This window comes from Labrus mixtus, chromosome 14, assembly GCF_963584025.1.
Source record: "Labrus mixtus chromosome 14, fLabMix1.1, whole genome shotgun sequence".
In the NCBI taxonomy this organism is placed as follows: Eukaryota; Metazoa; Chordata; class Actinopteri; order Labriformes; family Labridae; genus Labrus; species Labrus mixtus.
The window spans coordinates 23,638,663-23,655,969 of NC_083625.1; the positions used below are offsets into that span (position 1 = coordinate 23,638,663).

Genomic DNA, 17,307 nt, shown 5'->3' on the forward strand with positions numbered 1-17,307 from the left:
CTTCAAATGATCATCTTACGACAGATTTCATTTTAATTTTGGTTGAACCTAGAGAAGCAAGAAAAACACCAAGCGGTGTCAAATGAAGCCGATGTGGAAGTCCCGCAGGTCGCCGAGTGTCCACTAGAGGGTGGCTCCAGAAGCACAGGAAGTCACATACACACCCATTCAAAAAAAAGCCTGTTTTTACCGCAGCAATTAATGTTTGCAGCAGTTAGAAAAAATATATATATGTCCGTCTTGATCGGCACACACTGTGCATTTTTTGATGACTCATCCGTTTTGATTTGATGAAGGATAAGAGTTATTCACAATAAGGCGCGTCGCTGACCTGATTGACAGGTGGGCGTGGTCGTGTAACGGTTTGTCAGGAGGCTTAAAACCTGCCTCAGCTCCAGCTCTCAGCCTGTCATTAGGTTGACTGAAAGTTAGACTGAGACAGGATTTCCAACATGGGACTCCAGCACCCCCTGTAGGAACAGATGGGTGACGTCACTCAGCCTTCGTCCACTAATATTTACAGTCTAAAACATGCACTATCTCTAAAAGGGGAGCCCAAACACTGTAGCATCCTCTTCCATTCACTTCTGTAGAGTGAATGAGTGACAGGTTTTATGGCACGCCTCTCAATTTGTTGATCATTGGTCTGAAGTAATTCTGCCCACAGGCCACCAACATGAAGCGTTAGAGAGGCTAAGGAATAAACTTAACTTAATAACCCATCTAATTTGCTAAACATTGTCATTGAGTGAAGAAGAACATACTCACTGATTGTTTGGATGTCATCTAAGTGTTTTTAGATCACGGTCATTCTGTGTTAATTTATATTTTGAAGCTACGAGCTAACCAAATAGCACTAACATTAGCATGCTAATACAACAAAGCAGGACACAGGTGATTGATGCTTGAGCAAAGGACAATTTTGTCCTCCGCTTGTGCTTAATTATGGTGCGTTGTAATTCATAACTCCTTCATGAGAAGTGGAGAGGGGTTGGAGGTGTGTCTCTGGAGGAGAGCGGAGGCTTCAGTATGGAGGAGGCGTGGCCAAACAGCAGTTTGTTTTGGTTTCATGCTGGAGGTCAAGGGTGACATCTACTGGATCAAAGGGTCACACATTCTTCTTTTAAATAAAGATTAACATGTATTTCTGCCTTTGCATGCTAAAGTAGAGAATAACATTGTTTCATATTCTATAAAGTGCTGTTTTTTAAAACTATTTTAGAGGAACTTTAATTAATTAAGTTATTTAATTAAATGTGTTTACTGATATCTTAATTTTGTAAACAGTTAAATATCCTTAATGGTGTAAATTTACAATCATACAGTCTTTCCCATCTGTGCTGTTAACAAGTATGGTTTGAAAATAATTTAAAGTCTGTCTCGTATATACGTCGGTCTCAAAGAAAGGCAGGGTATTCAATAAATAAAAAGTAATACGGTTATTGTTCTGCTGACTGGTTCTTGAATTATAATTCAAGGACCAGTCAGCAGAACTGAAGATTGAGTTTATTTTATGATCTCGTCATTCAGCTTCTTCACAGCACAAAATCTATCTTTCAAGAAAGTCCGGGAGTTACTACTCACAACTACACGTCTCTTGTCTGACAGAGAGCCAGTGGGAACATAAATTAAATTCAACCATCACAAAATAACAAACATGAGATTTCCATTCTGTTCTGTGTCAAATATTCTCAGGGGGAAAAAAAGGACCTACTTGGCTTTCCTATGTTTGAATTCTTTAATGTGCATGAGAAACACTGGATAAAGTGCTTAAACTGGAGGAATCACTTTAGACTCTTATAACTCTAATGTCCTTCAGCTTTAAGACCACATTACTTCTGTATACATGCAGGATTTATGGACAATAAACAACAATGTTGTTTTATATACAATAGACATTGTTTATTGGTTCCCAGGATTTTTGCAGGAAGTTGAGCGTACAGCGCTCAAAGAAGGAGAAAAAAAAGTACAACAGTCCAAGACTCAGACATCGTAACCGATGATGCCTCGTTTGCCGATGCACTCTCCGATGTAGAACCACATCAACACTTCGGTGGCGACCAACCCATTCCTGAAAGCATCCTGTGAGGAAACAAAGAACTGGAATAAGACACAATCACAGGGGCCAAATGAGCTACAGGTGATATTAGCGTGTGACAACATGTTGCAGGAAGTATTTTTTTTCTCTTTTTATATACATATATCTATATATAAACTTTAACTTTTTTTTTATGCCTTTATTTTTAGAGGTAGGACAGTGGATAGAGTCAGAATTCAGGGAGAGAGAGATAGAACGAGAGAGAGTGGGGAATGACATGCGGGGAAGGATTGGACAACTATACATGAAGCGCCAACTGCAAGCTACTGGCACATGCCCAAACTTTGGAATACCACTGATGAAAACCTCTCACCTTACTGTATTCACTGTTTGACTACACAATAAGTGACTAACTCGCACTAGTTTTTGCGGTGTGTCCGGCTCCCTTGCTACCCGTCAGCCCCTGTCTTTTTTCAGCAACATGTCGGATCGGCGGTCAGTGAGAGGGATCTCTCTGATTGGCTGTTGGGAGGTTTCATTTCTCTCCAGCTCTCGACACAGGTTCAGTAGAGCCCCTTGAGCATGTCTCTGTAGTCTCCATGCTTTCACCCATTATTGTGGTTTCTCCTTATTTGTCTCCTCCGCCTCTTTTTTTCTTTTTACACTAAAAGACCAAGAGCTGACAACGTCAGCGCCATTTTCAACTTTTTATCAGACATTATTCTCCATTAGTAGACTACCTATAAAACGAGTGGTGAGCGACAGCGGTGTGAAAATGGTCTTCTCATATCATAAGAGTACCGCCGCCTGCTGGCATGGAGAGCTATTTCCTCTCACACATGAGCAGAACATACGTGGTGGTTGATCGTCGGCTGTAGTCTTTGCATTGTGTTCAAGTGCAACTTTTTGGCCAAGACAAATGTGCCGTGAGACGACGCAAAAATGTATATAAATTGTAAAAGATTTCATCAGAGTAGTCACTTGTAGACCTGTGTATACACAGTGTTTTAACTTGATTTTATTTAATATGTGCAAAACTAAAATCTAATTTTGACCGACAGAGCCATGCAATGAATCACTTCTGTCTTTATTTTGGATTCACAAGAAACATGTTGCAAAGACGTATTGTGAAAAAATAAAAACATGGGCTACAAATCAAAACTGAGTTTAAGCTGAAATTGATTCTTTAATATTTATTTATCGCACTGATGAATATAGTTATCGCACATCAAATATTTTTTCTCATGTCTTATGCTGCATTCAGGTACTCCTCTGAGGTCAAAGTTTCCGAGTTGGGAAGTTGTTCTTCCGACTCAGTTCGGAAAGAAGAAATGTTGCAACAACTACAAAAAAAAAAACGCGTTGATAAAAAGTATGTTAACATTAACAAAGCATATTTTGCCCCCATATGATGACGAATATGACTGCAAGTCGGGTGGCTGTGGCTCAGTTGGTAGAGTCGTCGCCTCTGAACCAGAAGATCAAGGGTTCGATCCCCAGCAACATGTCCAATGTGTCCTTGGGCAAGACACTTAACCCTGCATTGCTCCCGCAATTAGTGTTGTACTTACTCTCTGATGTACGTCGCTTTGGATAAAAGCGTCTGTTAAGTGAATTGTAACATTGTAAGTCGGGCACCTAATTCTTTTCTGAGTGTCCGAGTTGTTTTCCGACTTGAGCAGCATTTTACAACTCGGTAACTCGTTTTCCCGATGTGTCTGATACCACAGGAATGCAACATAAGGCCTAATTCCTTTTCTCTCTTTTTTTCGTAAGGGTAGAGATGCACCGATCGGGAAAAACCAGGGCTGATTGACGATGCTTGTTTCATGACGTCCTTTGGTGTTAGACTCCCACAATCCTGACGTTTTCTCTCAACTTTGTTGAACAGGTGACTTCATCTACCCAGTATAAAACCTCTGAACTAGATGTCAGCATTAAATGGATTAGGCAACAAATAAAAATGGGCTAATGATATCAGTTCATGCTACAGTATTTGAAGATGTCTGTCAGCATGTCTCATATCGGCTGATACCGACGTTGAAAAGATGAATCAGTGCATCCCTACTTATATTAAAGAGATGATTCAATCATTGGATAGTTTATGTACACTAACACAAGGACACAACAGGTGTGTCTGTTTGTTACACACACACACACACCTTCACTGTGGTTTGACCGAGACGTCCTGACTGAAGACCCTTCAGGAGGTTCGCTGCCCCCTCGATGGCCTTGGGGATCTCTGCAGGGGACGGGGGGACAAGCTCAACACGGGCGTAGTGCCAGAAGGTGGCTAGTCGAGGTTTGGAGAGGGTGACAGCGGCTAGGAGAGAAGAAAAACTACGATTATAGTCTGCTGTAACTTTTCTTTGCTGCAGCAGAAGTTTATCTCCCCTACATGCACAATGATAGCATTAGCATATTAGCTTGATGTCTTACTGAATGTAAACAGAACAAGTCACGCATGCTAGCTAGCAAAGATAAATTCATTCATGTAACAAAAAGAAATAAAAACATCTTAACGCAGTACCTGTTGAAGAAAATGTGAATAATAAATCGTTAAATGAAGTCCATTCATTCAGTAGCTCTCGGTTTAAATGGCAGCGTCGGCCCTGCTAGCAGCACGTCATGTCAATAAAAGATTAAAACTCTCTGTATTTTAATATCCCGTCATCATGAACAAGGTTATCATCCATAAAGAAACAGAACAACTTACCACCAACCAGGGTTGGTACTTTAGCGACCAGTTTCTGCACTGCCTGTGCCATGTTGACCCGTCTGTGCTAAGTGCTAAAACGACTGAATGTCACCTCCAGTACGACCAAGGACCCCGCCTGTCTGAGGCTGACCGTGTAGCTGCCTGAACAGAAAACAGTCCTTTCGTCGGGCTATTTATACTTTACGTCATATATACAGTACAGACCAAAAGTTTGGACACACCTTCTCATTCAAAGAGTTTTCTTTATTTTCATGACTATGAAAATTGTAGATTCACACTGAAGGCATCAAAACTATGAATTAACACATGTGGAATTATATACTTAACAAAAAAGTGTGAAACAACTGAAAATATGTCTTATATTCTAGGTTCTTCAAAGTAGCCACCTTTTGCTTTGATTACTGCTTTGCACACTCTTGGCATTCTCTTGATGAGCTTCAAGAGGTAGTCACCTGAAATGGTCTTCCAACAGTCTTGAAGGAGTTCCCAGAGATGCTTAGCACTTGTTGGCCCTTTTGCCTTCACTCTGCGGTCCAGCTCACCCCAAACCATCTCGATTGGGTTCAGGTCCGGTGACTGTGGAGGCCAGGTCATCTGGCGCAGCACCCCATCACTCTCCTTCTTGGTCAAATAGCCCTTACACAGCCTGGAGGTGTGTTTGGGGTCATTGTCCTGTTGAAAAATAAATGATGGTCCAACTAAACGCAAACCGGATGGAATAGCATGCCGCTGCAAGATGCTGTGGTAGCCATGCTGGTTCAGTATGCCTTCAATTTTGAATAAATCCCCAACAGTGTCACCAGCAAAGCACCCCCAAACCATCACACCTCCTCCTCCATGCTTCACGGTGGGAACCAGGCATGTAGAGTCCATCCGTTCACCTTTTCTGCGTCGCACAAAGACACGGTGGTTGGAACCAAAGATCTCAAATTTGGACTCATCAGACCAAAGCACAGATTTCCACTGGTCTAATGTCCATTCCTTGTGTTCTTTAGCCCAAACAAGTCTCTTCTGCTTGTTGCCTGTCCTTAGCAGTGGTTTCCTAGCAGCTATTCTACCATGAAGGCCTGATTCACACAGTCTCCTCTTAACAGTTGTTCTAGAGATGTGTCTGCTGCTAGAACTCTGTGTGGCATTGACCTGGTCTCTAATCTGAGCTGCTGTTAACCTGCGATTTCTGAGGCTGGTGACTCGGATGAACTTATCCTCCGCAGCAGAGGTGACTCTTGGTCTTCCTTTCCTGGGGCGGTCCTCATGTGAGCCAGTTTCTTTGTAGCGTTTGATGGTTTTTGTGACTGCACTTGGGGACACTTTCAAAGTTTCCCCAATTTTTCGGACTGACTGACCTTCATTTCTTAAAGTAATGATGGCCACTCGTTTTTCTTTACTTAGCTGCTTTTTTCTTGCCATAATACAAATTCTAACAGTCTATTCAGTGGGACTATCAGCTGTGTATCCACCTGACTTCTGCACAACACAACTGATGGTCCCAACCCCATTTATAAGGCAAGAAATCCCACTTATTGAACCTGACAGGGCACACCTGTGAAGTGAAAACCATTTCAGGTGACTACCTCTTGAAGCTCATCAAGAGAATGCAGAGTGTGTGCAAAGCAGTAATCAGAGCAAAAGGTGGCTACTTTGAAGAAACTAGAATATAAGGCGTATTTTCAGTTGTTTTACACTTTTTTGTTAAGTATATATTTCCACATGTGTTAATTCATAGTTTTGATGCCTTCAGTGTGAATCTACAATGTCAATAGTCATGAAAAGAAAGGACACTCATTGAATGAGAAGGTGTGTCCAAACTTTTGGTCTGTACTGTATATATATGTTTTTTAATGACGAACGATATCAAGACGTTTTTAGGATAATATCACAGTTTCATCTTTTTGTTGTTATGCCTCAAAGCTCAGTTACATAATCATTCAATGGTTAAGCTAGTCTATCAAACACCGCTAAATGGCCACTAGAGGGCGTCGTAAACCGCATTTTTTTTGGTTCACATACAGTACATTTAAATATTTTATTACAGTAGAAGGTGAATATTAAGGGCATTACTGGCAGACATTAAGATAAGGATTTACATAAAAACATGATACACACATTTTATTATTTCAGCTTTCCAGGTTTTACAATTGACTGATCTCAGAGAAGACAGGAATTGTTCTCATTCTGGGTCTAGTAGCCTATAAAACTCCTGGGCAAAACAGGGAAGTTAATCAAAGTAATGACTAACACAGCAGGCTACATAGGATCGAGACGATTCATCATTGTTTGCGGGACTTGATCCTTTAATCATCTGGGAGCTGGGCATACGGGCGACCAAATCAAATAAGTGGAAAAAAATGTACTCAAACAAACATAGAGCTCTCGCCCTTCCTCTGCTTCAAGACAAGGAAGGGGGAATTGTCATCCACTGTCATGCAAACTCAAAAAACATGCCGCAGCTGCAGAGAAGAGCAACTGGCAAGTGCACTGTACAATAGAATGGTTTTGCTTGTGACACATTTTTAAGGCGACCCGTCTCTGCGTGATCTTGACTTTACGAAGGTTTTCTACTGTCATCGCAAAATTTACACATTTTTAAAAATTGTCTCCCCTTGGGGCGCCGCCTACTGGTCTGGGGCACCAAGCAGTTTCCTGCCTTGCTGGTTGACAAGCAGCCCCTCTGATCAAATCACTTCTCAGCCAAGATCACAACACAAACACACCAGGCCTTTATCACTTTGTTCCTCAATTTCTGATAAAAACACATTTGGAACAAATCATCACTTTCACATTTCTTTAGAAATTGTTTCATGCTTTCATTTATTTTTAATATTTCTCTTTTATATGTTCATATCATGAAGGTTCATTTATATGGTTAAAGACAGCAATTGCTTGCTGAGTGTACAGAAACACAAAGAAGAAATAGTTTTATTTCCAACGCTCCGATACTTCTTGTCCCGTATAAATTCATAATAAACACTTGCTCTAGTCTAAAGGAACAAATACATAACATTTGATGTGTAAAACACAAACAAAATAATATAATTAACACTTTTTGTAACTTAATACTTCACTGATCGATTCTCTTTTTATCACCATCTATTTCTTTAATTTCACCACAGACCATAAATACAGAAAAACTACTTTACATTGTTTGAACTTCCTTAGAGCCACAGGCTAAAAGTCTCAGAATAGAAAGACTTTTGAGTTTGCAGAGATTTCCAAAATTGTCTTCATGTGTTGTATTTAATTGAGCTCTTACATTAGGTTACTGTGTTAGTCTAAATGTATGGATGCAAAGTATTGAACTAACTCACTGAGGTGTTTTGAATCATACAGACAGGATTTATTTGTGGTTTGTTTAACTGACCCTGCTGAAGTTTATTTCCTGCTTCTTGTTTTTAAACCCTGGTATTTGGCAACATGGTCGATATCTGTCATGATTTGTTTTTTTTATTTCAGTGTTTAGATTTCATTTCACACAGACTTTGTTTCTTGTAAAAAGCTTTTGTTTTTGAGTTTTTTTGTTAAATAAATAAGTTTTCTTTTCTGCTCATGGTTACTCACATTTCTTTTATCACTCACCATGACAATATCATAACAATAATAATCGACATTATGCTTCAGAACCATGTGGAGCTGAACCCGCTTAAGCCCGTGGAGATGCCAGCGGATTTCAGGAGAATGCTGCTTTCATTTTTTCACACATCGGGAAAAAAAACAGTTTTTGAGTTGTAAAGTGCACATGAACGGCTGCTCAAGTCGGAGCAACAACCTGGAAACTCAGGGAAAGAATGAGGTGCCTGACTGCCCAAGTTGAAATCAATATCATCATCAACATGGTAAAATATGTTTTGTAAATGTTAAGATACTTTTGATTAGTTCACGTATTGCACATAAGCTTTTTGCTCAAATATAACTTATAACAGAGACTTTCCTCACATCTTCTTTGCAGCATTTTGAAACGTGAACACACTGAAGTCGGAAGAACGACTTCCGACCACCAGAGGAGCACATGAATGCAGCAGCACCCCCCCCCCCCCCCCCCCCCCTCCTTAAGTGTAGTATGTTAATGTGTTTGTATGTGCATGAGAGTCATGTAAAACCAGAGTCCTATTCCTTGTATGTGCTCACATACTTGGCCTTTAAAACTGATTCTGATGAGTCTCTCGTTCATCTCGGTTTTAAGTCTTGTCGGCAGGCGTTTTGTCTGAAGCTCACAAAAACGATATCTCATCATTTTCTTCCTCCTGCAGAGATAAAAACAAAGACAATGTTGTAATGATATTACAATATTGTTTAACTGACACAGGTGTAAAACACATTATGATGTATAAGCTACCTCGCTGTCAGTGATATCTTTTGTCGGTGCGTCAATGTGCTTCGGTTTGCTGTAGGCAGTTTTATCCATGACTTTCATGGAGACAAAATGTCCTCCTTCCTTTATGAGCGTCATCACATATTCCAGATATTTGTCCTCCACATTTTGTCCGTTGACTTCCATCACCACATCACCTACACGTAGTCCTGCATCATGCCCAAAACTCCCATAAGCCACCTGGGAGGAGAAAAAAAACATCATAACATTTGATAAAAACAAGTTATAACACGCCAACCTTTTCCGTTCTTTTTGCATCAAAGACTTTAGTGAAAATGTTCATCCTCACCTGGCTGATGAAGGTCCCGGGACTCTGTGGGACGCAGCCCAGGTTAAAGCCAAACCCCAAAGGGCCTTTTTGGATAGTACAGAGTCTTGGCGCGCACGTGGCATCCATTTCTTCTTTCTGTGGTGACGGTTCTTCTGCAGGAGACGGTGTCATCTTCTCCGTTTCTCTCTCAACAGAATCATCCTCACAGAAGAGGAGAGGGGACAGACCCAACTGTAGACATGAAATAAAGGAATTAAGAAATGCTTATTGACTAGATGTGAATTCTACAATTCATGTAGCAGACGCTTTTTGTCCAAGGTGATGTACATGTGGGAGAAGGTACAGCACACGCACGGATCTAGAGAACCAACATCAGTAAGTGGAAACAAACAGCTTTAAGTCTGATCCGACTCGGGTTGTTATGTGCGTGGGTGTTCATGAAAGAGCGGGGTCTTTGCAGATTTAATGGAGGTTGGTAATCAATTTCACCACCAGGGGGGCGACAGAGGAGACCAGTCCAGCTAGAGACTTGGGCCTTGTTGTGAATGTTGGATCAGACGCCTGTCATTGGGCGAGAGGGAGTGTAGACCTGGATGGAAGAGTTTAGGTAAGGAGGAGCAGGTTTTGTTGCTACTCTACATCCACTCTAAAGGAGAAATGCACAGTCATTTCTGCTATCACTTGGACGACATTACAGTTTGGAAAAAGACTTGTACACAGTAAGTGATGCCCACCTTGGAGTAAAAATCCAGCCCCTGAGGAGTGATGGTGGAGAGGGAGACCTTCTGTCCGCTCAGTCTCACTCTGTCTACGATCTCCTGATGATTCAGTGACTCCACTAACTCTCCATTCACCTCCAGCAGAACCTCTCTGTCCTTCATACCCGCTCTCTGTGCTGGACTGCCATCATCCATCTCACACAGAACATGAGCTGTCGTTCAGAAACACACACACACACACACACACACACACACACACACATTTAACACTCATGATCTCAATCTATTGAATACATGCAGACCGTAGAGAATAATACACCATCAGACAAAGTGTTGTACCATAAACTGTAAATATTGAAGCCTGAGTGATGTCACCCGTCTGTTCCTGCGGGGGGCGCTGGAGTCCCATCCATGGTGGTCTCCACGCTAGAAATGCTGACTCACCCTAACTTTCAGTCAACCTAATGACAGGCAGAGAGCTGGGGCGGGTTTTAAGTTCCATGAGAAACCGTTACACCGCGCCCACCTGTCAATCAGGTCAGCTACACGCCTTACTGTGAATAACTCTTATCCTTCATCAAACGGATGAGTTATAAAAAAAAATTCACCCCCTGGTACAGTGTGTGCCGATCGAGACACGAGCTAATCAGACCTGTTTGGTTTTCTGAACCAGGCTGTAAACATGTTAATTTCTGCTGTAAAAACAGGCTTTTATTGTACATGTGTGTATGTGACTTCCTGTGCTTCTGCAGCCAGCCTCTAGTGGACACTCAAGGTACTGCTTGATTTTGCACTTCGGCATCAGCTTGAATTTTCAACACTGGAGGTTGCTGCTTGATTACCCCAATGGTTGCACACATTAAGAATCAGGAAACAATGATTTGAAGTCAGTGGGAACGAAGTGATAGAGTTGTGTATAATGTGAATTATTCATTATCTTTTAGTTATGGCAACCTCTGGTGTCAGCAGCATTTGTATAAGGGTTAAGTCAAACATGATGTCTGTTTATTCTTTCTTTTAGATTGGCATTTTATCCGTCCACTTACATGTGCGTCCTGATGCCGCCTTCTCCAGCCGGAGCAGGAGGCCGTAGCCCTCGGATCCAGAGACCAGGTGGAGTTTTCTGGCTCTATAAGGCAGGTTGTGTGGAACAGCCATGGAGGGCAGGATGGGAATCCTCTGCTGTAGGTAGCACTTTTCACTCTCGCTGTCAATCACTAGGATGGTGATGCGGTCGCCACATTTTTTCATCTGCAGAAAAACATTATTTATAACTGTTAGGCAAGGATGGAAATCGTGCAATAGGAACATTTTTCAATTTTGAATCACACAGGGAGATTTTGTACCATCCTGCTGAGTGCAGCATGTGAGAGATCAGACACTGCTGCTCCGTTCATCCACACCAGGCGATCTCCCTTAAACACCCCCGCCGCAGCTGCACCTCCTGCAACCAGGCTCACAGAGAAGCGACCTTTCTCTCCTGCAGAGCAGAAACAGGAGATCCACCTGATAACGCTGCGCACACTTCACCTCAACATCCCCTCCGTCTGTATCTAACCTCAAACCTTGGACTTGTATCAGGAGTGGTCTTACCTTCCACAGGTGTGAAGTTGATGCCCAGACCTGAGACAGGATCCCTCTTGATGTGGCAGAGTCTGGGGGGTTTGAAGGTCTCGCCTTTTTGCGTTCTAGCCAAACCTCGGAGGTCTTGACCTTGAGACAAAGCCTGCTCATACTCCTCCCCATCCAACACCGATAAACACAACTGGTTTCCACTCATCCTTATCTTTGCGGCCACCTGATTCAAAAAGAATGAAACAAAGTGGGCCCAGTTAGGATCCTTTAGAGAGGTTTCTGTCAGGGTCATAGCGTAGAGCGCTAATCCTACCTCAGGATGGGGAACATCATCTACATAACAGTTGTTGACTTCCAGAAGTCTGTCTCCATCTCTGAGTCCACTGCGCTCTGCCACCCCTCCTGACACCACGTTTCTGATGATGTGACCCTCGCGCCCCCCTTCTACCCGCAGGTGGAAGCCGTAGGTTTCCCCCTCCTCTCGTTTCAGAACACAGAGACGAGGACTGGGGGCGGACACTGAATCTGTGCAGACAAGAGACAGAGAAGAGCTGTCAAACCTATCCGAGGAGAATTTCCTTTTGGTCTAAAAATAATAATAATAATAATAATAATAATAATAATTACAAAAGTGCTCAGAATATACCTGCTTCTTCTGTGATGACCATCACTGGGTTGTCGATTCCTTCTTTAGGATTAAATGTAAATTTTCTGCAGAGGGACATAAAAGAAACATGTGACTCGGGATCAAGTCCGACTTGCAGCTCCTTCCCCGCATGTCACTCCCATAGCCTGTAAATATTACTGGACGAAGTCCGAGTGACGTCACCCATTTGTTACTGCAGGGGGCTCTGATGTCACGTCGGTAGCCACCGCCATGCTGGAAATGCTGCCTCAGCCTAACTTTCAGAAAACCTAACGAAAGGCTGAGAGCTGGAGCTGAGGCAGGTTTTAAGCCTCCTGACAAACCGCTACTTGCTTTACTATAGATAACTAATCAGACCTATTTGTTTTTTTGAACCAGGTTGTAACTTCTGCTGTAGAAAAAGGCGTTTTTTAACGGGTGTGCATGTGACTTCCGGTTCTTCTGCAGCCAGCCTCTAGTGGACACTCGACGAACTCGTGGACCAAACACTTCCGCAATGGTTTCATTTTTCAACATTGGAGGTTTCCACTTGGTCGTCCCCCACACTCTGGTTTCCTATATTCACTGTCCTATCAAATAAACACAAGAACCCCCAAAAAATAAATCTACATTTTATAAAAATATTTCATTACAACTGTCAGGTGACCTCCCAAACCTCACCTGTTATAATCTTGACTAACAGCAGCGTTTATCTGTGCATGGCAGGCTTATCTTGGGCCCAAAGTCTTAAGATTACTACGTTCCAAAAGTCAGCAAGTCCAGCAGCGTCAATATCAACTTTTAAATCCTGTTTAACTTTAAATACTTACATACCGGATAATTGATTATGTATTTAGGAGATATTAACACAGTTATTCTGTTTTCAATATGAGTGTTTCTGTTCTATGATTTTGGTGTTGACAGTTATACGTAAAGCAAACTTACTCTGTTAAACCGATGATTTCCACCAAACCTTGAAAAACAGAGATCATAAAAATTAAAGGACTTAAGCAGCATAAAATCAGAGTACTCACATTTGATAAGCTTTACATGTTTACAAGCATTTCTATAAAATAAATAGTGATTATTTCCACTCTCAATCTGCATAATGAGTGGATCACATGTTGCAGCACAGCAACACAAATCAGATATGATCAATACCTGTCAATCAAAGGGAGGTCATTTAACTTACATCTGATCTCCGTGAACGTCGGCTGCCTTCTGTCTATTAAACTGTGAAGCTTCAGCTTATTACACACCAGCAGAGGATCACATGTCTCCTGACTGAGGCACCATAAAACAGGGTTTGACTTTACGTGATAATCTTTAGTCTTTGTCCTCCTCTAAAAAGGTGGGAGGGAATTAAAGAACATTTAAATCTTTAAAGTTTCACACGACACGTCTCATGCCTGAGTGATGGATAAAGAATCATGGCTTTGCTGGACTGCAGGCACTGAACTTAACTGAACTTGATGAAATACAAATTGTCCTTGTACACTTTGCTTTTCCCTCTTTAGCAAATCTCAGCCGTCATACGCAGAGAAAGGAAAAGTGCAAGAGCAATATCATTGTAATTCCAGCAAGTCAGGCCATGACATCTTGGAGGTTTAGACATTAATTAAAGGGACATTAAAGAAGGGATTTGTGACTCTTTGATCCAGTAGATGTCGCTCTTGAGCACCAGCATGAAACCAAAACAAACTGATATTTGGGAGGAGCCGGCCGTCCCGTCCATGTAAACACGGTGCTTACAACAACACAGCCAGCAGGACTCGAGCTTCTCACTCATTGTAGACAGTCATGACTCAGAGACATTTATAAAGGATAGACTTGATTTATGATGTATTTATGTATAACGTGTCGAATATTCTTCCTTTAAAGGCAGGGTTGGTAATTTTCGAAAACTAGCATGATTTTGAAAGTAGCATTCCCTCAGTGCCCCGTCTACACCCAACCCCTCCCCTCTGTGCTCCCTCAAAAGCCACGCCCCTCACTTACATGCACGAGCGCCCTTGTTCGTTTCATGTCTCATTCAGCGGTAAGTAAACACTAAACCATAATACATGTTTTAAAAAACTTAACTACTTTACTAATCACATCGGCCAACAACAAACTCACAGTATAAACTCTGTCCTCGGTGATGCGCTTTGAGTGTGGGCTAGTGCACGCAAGTGGTAGAGAACGAGCAGGGAGACAGGGAGGCGCCTGATTGGTTCATCAGATTGGTACCTCGTGGCAGACATTGGTCAAAGTTTTTACAGCTTACAACTGATACAGATGACAGATTTTCTTTGTTAATTTTTCAGAGCACATGAGTTATTAATTTCTGTCAGGACCTAAAGACAATTTCAACCAAAATCTGAAAATGACCAACCCTGACTTTGATATCTATGAATTTCATTTGAATTAATTCCCAGGTGTGTCCCAGGGATTTGACCATTCGACCAGGTTTAAAAGGTTGGTTATCTCTTCATTGGGTCTAACTGTTGAGATGTTGAATGCATTTTTAGTGGTGTCTGAAGTAAGTAAGCCTGGGTATACTCCTTCCCCCCCCCAGATGTTTCTTTTTAATTGGCCCATGCACTAGAGGATAAGCGGCCGCTGACATTTAAGACAACTGGGGCATGTCTAGTCAGTGCGTATTAGCCAATTAGAGACAGAGAAGAGGCTAGGGCGGGTCATTCACTGCAGCATACTCGATCAATGATGGGAATCAGAGGACATTTAGAGGTGAGTATACTCTATGGAGACTGAAAAAATAAGTGTGAATACTCCTTCTACCTGAGTGTACCCTGCACTACACCACTGACGGTGCTGTCTTATTCTGTGTTGTTCATTCTGTCAAATGATCTTTGAAGCTTTGACTACCTTCCTTTAACACACTACAAGATCCATCCATCCATTATCTACACCGCCTTGTCCCATTTGGAGCCTGGAGCCGATCCCAGCTGTCATTGGGTGAGAGGCGGGGTTACACCCTGGACCGTTCACCAGCCAATCACAGGGCTGACATATAGAGACAGACAACCAGCCACACTCACATTCACACCTACGGACAATTTAGAGTCAGCAGTTAACCTAACGAGCATGTCTTTGGACTGTGGGAGGAAGCAGGAGGGACTAAAAGATGCACTTAAAGAAACTACAACTTAAAGATCTAAACTTCATGCTATTATGTAAACATATGTTGCCAGTTCTTACAGTCTCCATAGAGTAGTGTTGTATTCAGAATCGGTCTCTCATCTCTTGGTCTCTTTTAAATCGAGACCGGTCAAGATTGGCTATTTTTTCACGTCATTACTACCCACAAGATGATGAATCTTCAGTGATATTTATGGTCCTGGTCTTGGTCTTGTCTCAGTCTCGCCCTGCCTTGGTCTCGGTCTCCATCCCTAAATGTCTTGTTCTAGCCCTCAGTCTTTGAGCACTCTGGTCTCAGGTATGTCTTGGTCTCGGTTAGTGTGGTCTTGACTATGCTATCATAGAGATCCTGTATTATATCAGGAAAACAACCTTAAGGTGTACATTTCAAGCAGGCATATAAACGCCATAAAACTTGTTGTTATCACGATTTAACTAAAATCTGTTTATCTCATGTCATCTCAGTCAAGGTTGAGGTCAAAGGGTGTTCGAGCTTTCTCTGTGATGTCACCTCGGCTCTGGAACAGTCTGATGTGCAGATTTGAAATCTCCTGTTTAAATGTTTTTACCCTCTTTTGTCTTCAGATCTTTTAACTTCTGTTTTAACTGCATGTTGCATTTTGCTGTGTCTCTGTGTTCACATTAGTGATTGTTCCCTTTGTGTTCCTGTCTTGAAAAGTGCTCTACAAATAGAAGTATTATAATTATTATTTTAACTTGTTAGGATTCGCCCCCTGGTGGCAGTAATGAGGTAAAAATAACCCTAATGTGTGGTCTACACATCATTTTATCTGTTGGTTCATTAGTCAGTGACACAGAGTCCTTGCTCCTGCTACACTGGGATTTAAAAACAAACATTATGAGTTACACTCAGTCCCTAGATAAAGCCCCCTCCCTATCATCACTTCTACTGGAAGTGACGCAGCAGCTCCTCGGCTGAATATAGCTCATACAGCACAGACACTTGGAGCAGCTAATGGGTCCCTGTTTGCTTTTCCACATAATAAAAACCTTCTTTTTGTATAATGTTCTCGACTATCGTGGTCCACAACACACAAAGACGAGCTACTGGAGGTCCACTGTGTCTTCTGAAACGGCTTAATAAATCATGTTTGTAACTTTGAAGCGCTGCCATAGATAAATGATTTTGTTCAAGAAGCTTAAGTGCAAAATATTTTTAATTGCCATATATGGAATATTCCTAACACTATGTGGTCCAAACATGATCCAGGATGCAGCTCAGTGGAGATGCCACAAGCATGAGAGACACAAGATACTTTAAAAAATGTATAAATCAGATTAAAAAAAACATCAAAAATGACCAAATGGTTGAGACAACTCTTAAGAAATAGTTGTGAATCAAAATCAAGACATTTCAATTCTTACCTGAACTTGACCTCATGTTGTGTTTCTTTCGCATCAGGTGCACCGAGCTCCACAAACAACACACACACACACACAAATGTGGGAAGCCTGTGTGCCCAAACATTTATTCTGACCACACAGAAGACTCCGCCCTCTTCAGGAGGGCACACCAGGCTTAATGTTTAATCTGTGTGTGAACATTTTCAGCACATGTATCTCTGCGTATTGTCTGCTTCTGTAGTGTGCTGGACTCAAAGTACAAAACGCATAACAAGAAGGTTTGTGTCTTATCTGTCACCGACTTTCATCTGGTTTGTCTGGAAATGTCACACTTTGCTGTGCACGTGGGTGTGTGTGCACAAACTGTATCTGTGTTGCTGTTCCTGTGAGTAACAAACACACGACTGCGGGTCAGTGCCAAGGCCACAGCTCTCTGATAAATTGCACAAACAAAAAAAAGGATTGAGATTAAAAGTGTAGTTGTT

At 41.9% G+C, this 17,307-nt stretch overlaps 2 protein-coding genes across 2 annotated transcripts; both read right to left on the reverse strand.

Annotated features, from left to right (window-relative positions):
- Positions 1–1,877: 1,877 nt before the first annotated feature.
- LOC132988468 (ATP synthase subunit g, mitochondrial-like) lies at positions 1,878–4,896 on the reverse strand. The gene is made up of 3 exons (XM_061055887.1): positions 4,755–4,896; positions 4,201–4,361; positions 1,878–2,082 (listed from the first exon to the last, which is right to left on the reverse strand). Exons 1-3 carry the CDS (start codon positions 4,804–4,806, stop codon positions 1,984–1,986), a joined length of 312 nt encoding a protein of 103 aa, XP_060911870.1. The 5' UTR covers positions 4,807–4,896; the 3' UTR covers positions 1,878–1,983.
- A 2,761-nt stretch (positions 4,897–7,657) lies between these two features.
- Positions 7,658–16,874, reverse strand: nherf4b (NHERF family PDZ scaffold protein 4b). Its single transcript, XM_061055915.1, has 11 exons — positions 16,844–16,874; positions 13,262–13,289; positions 12,338–12,402; positions 12,005–12,216; positions 11,710–11,914; positions 11,463–11,596; positions 11,163–11,367; positions 10,132–10,328; positions 9,416–9,628; positions 9,091–9,306; positions 7,658–8,998 (listed from the first exon to the last, which is right to left on the reverse strand). The coding sequence occupies exons 1-11, from the start codon at positions 16,857–16,859 to the stop codon at positions 8,966–8,968; spliced, it is 1,524 nt and encodes a 507-aa protein (XP_060911898.1). The 5' UTR covers positions 16,860–16,874; the 3' UTR covers positions 7,658–8,965.
- Positions 16,875–17,307: the final 433 nt, after the last annotated feature.

Bases quoted from the DNA above. Each gene is read 5' to 3' on its own strand.
- LOC132988468 (XM_061055887.1), bottom strand. From the start codon at position 4,806: ATGGCACAGGCAGTGCAGAAACTGGTCGCTAAAGTACCAACCCTGGTT. The intron at 4,362-4,754 runs GTAAGTTGTTCT...CTTCTCTCCTAG, and splicing joins AGTACCAACCCTGGTTGGTG to CCGCTGTCACCCTCTCCAAA. The intron at 2,083-4,200 runs GTGTGTGTGTGT...GTTTCCTCACAG, and splicing joins TCGGTCAAACCACAGTGAAG to GATGCTTTCAGGAATGGGTT.
- nherf4b (XM_061055915.1), bottom strand. The intron at 10,329-11,162 runs GTAAGTGGACGG...TCTGAACGACAG, and splicing joins GGCGGCATCAGGACGCACAT to CTCATGTTCTGTGTGAGATG. The intron at 9,307-9,415 runs GTGAGGATGAAC...TTCTCCTCCCAG, and splicing joins CCGGGACCTTCATCAGCCAG to GTGGCTTATGGGAGTTTTGG.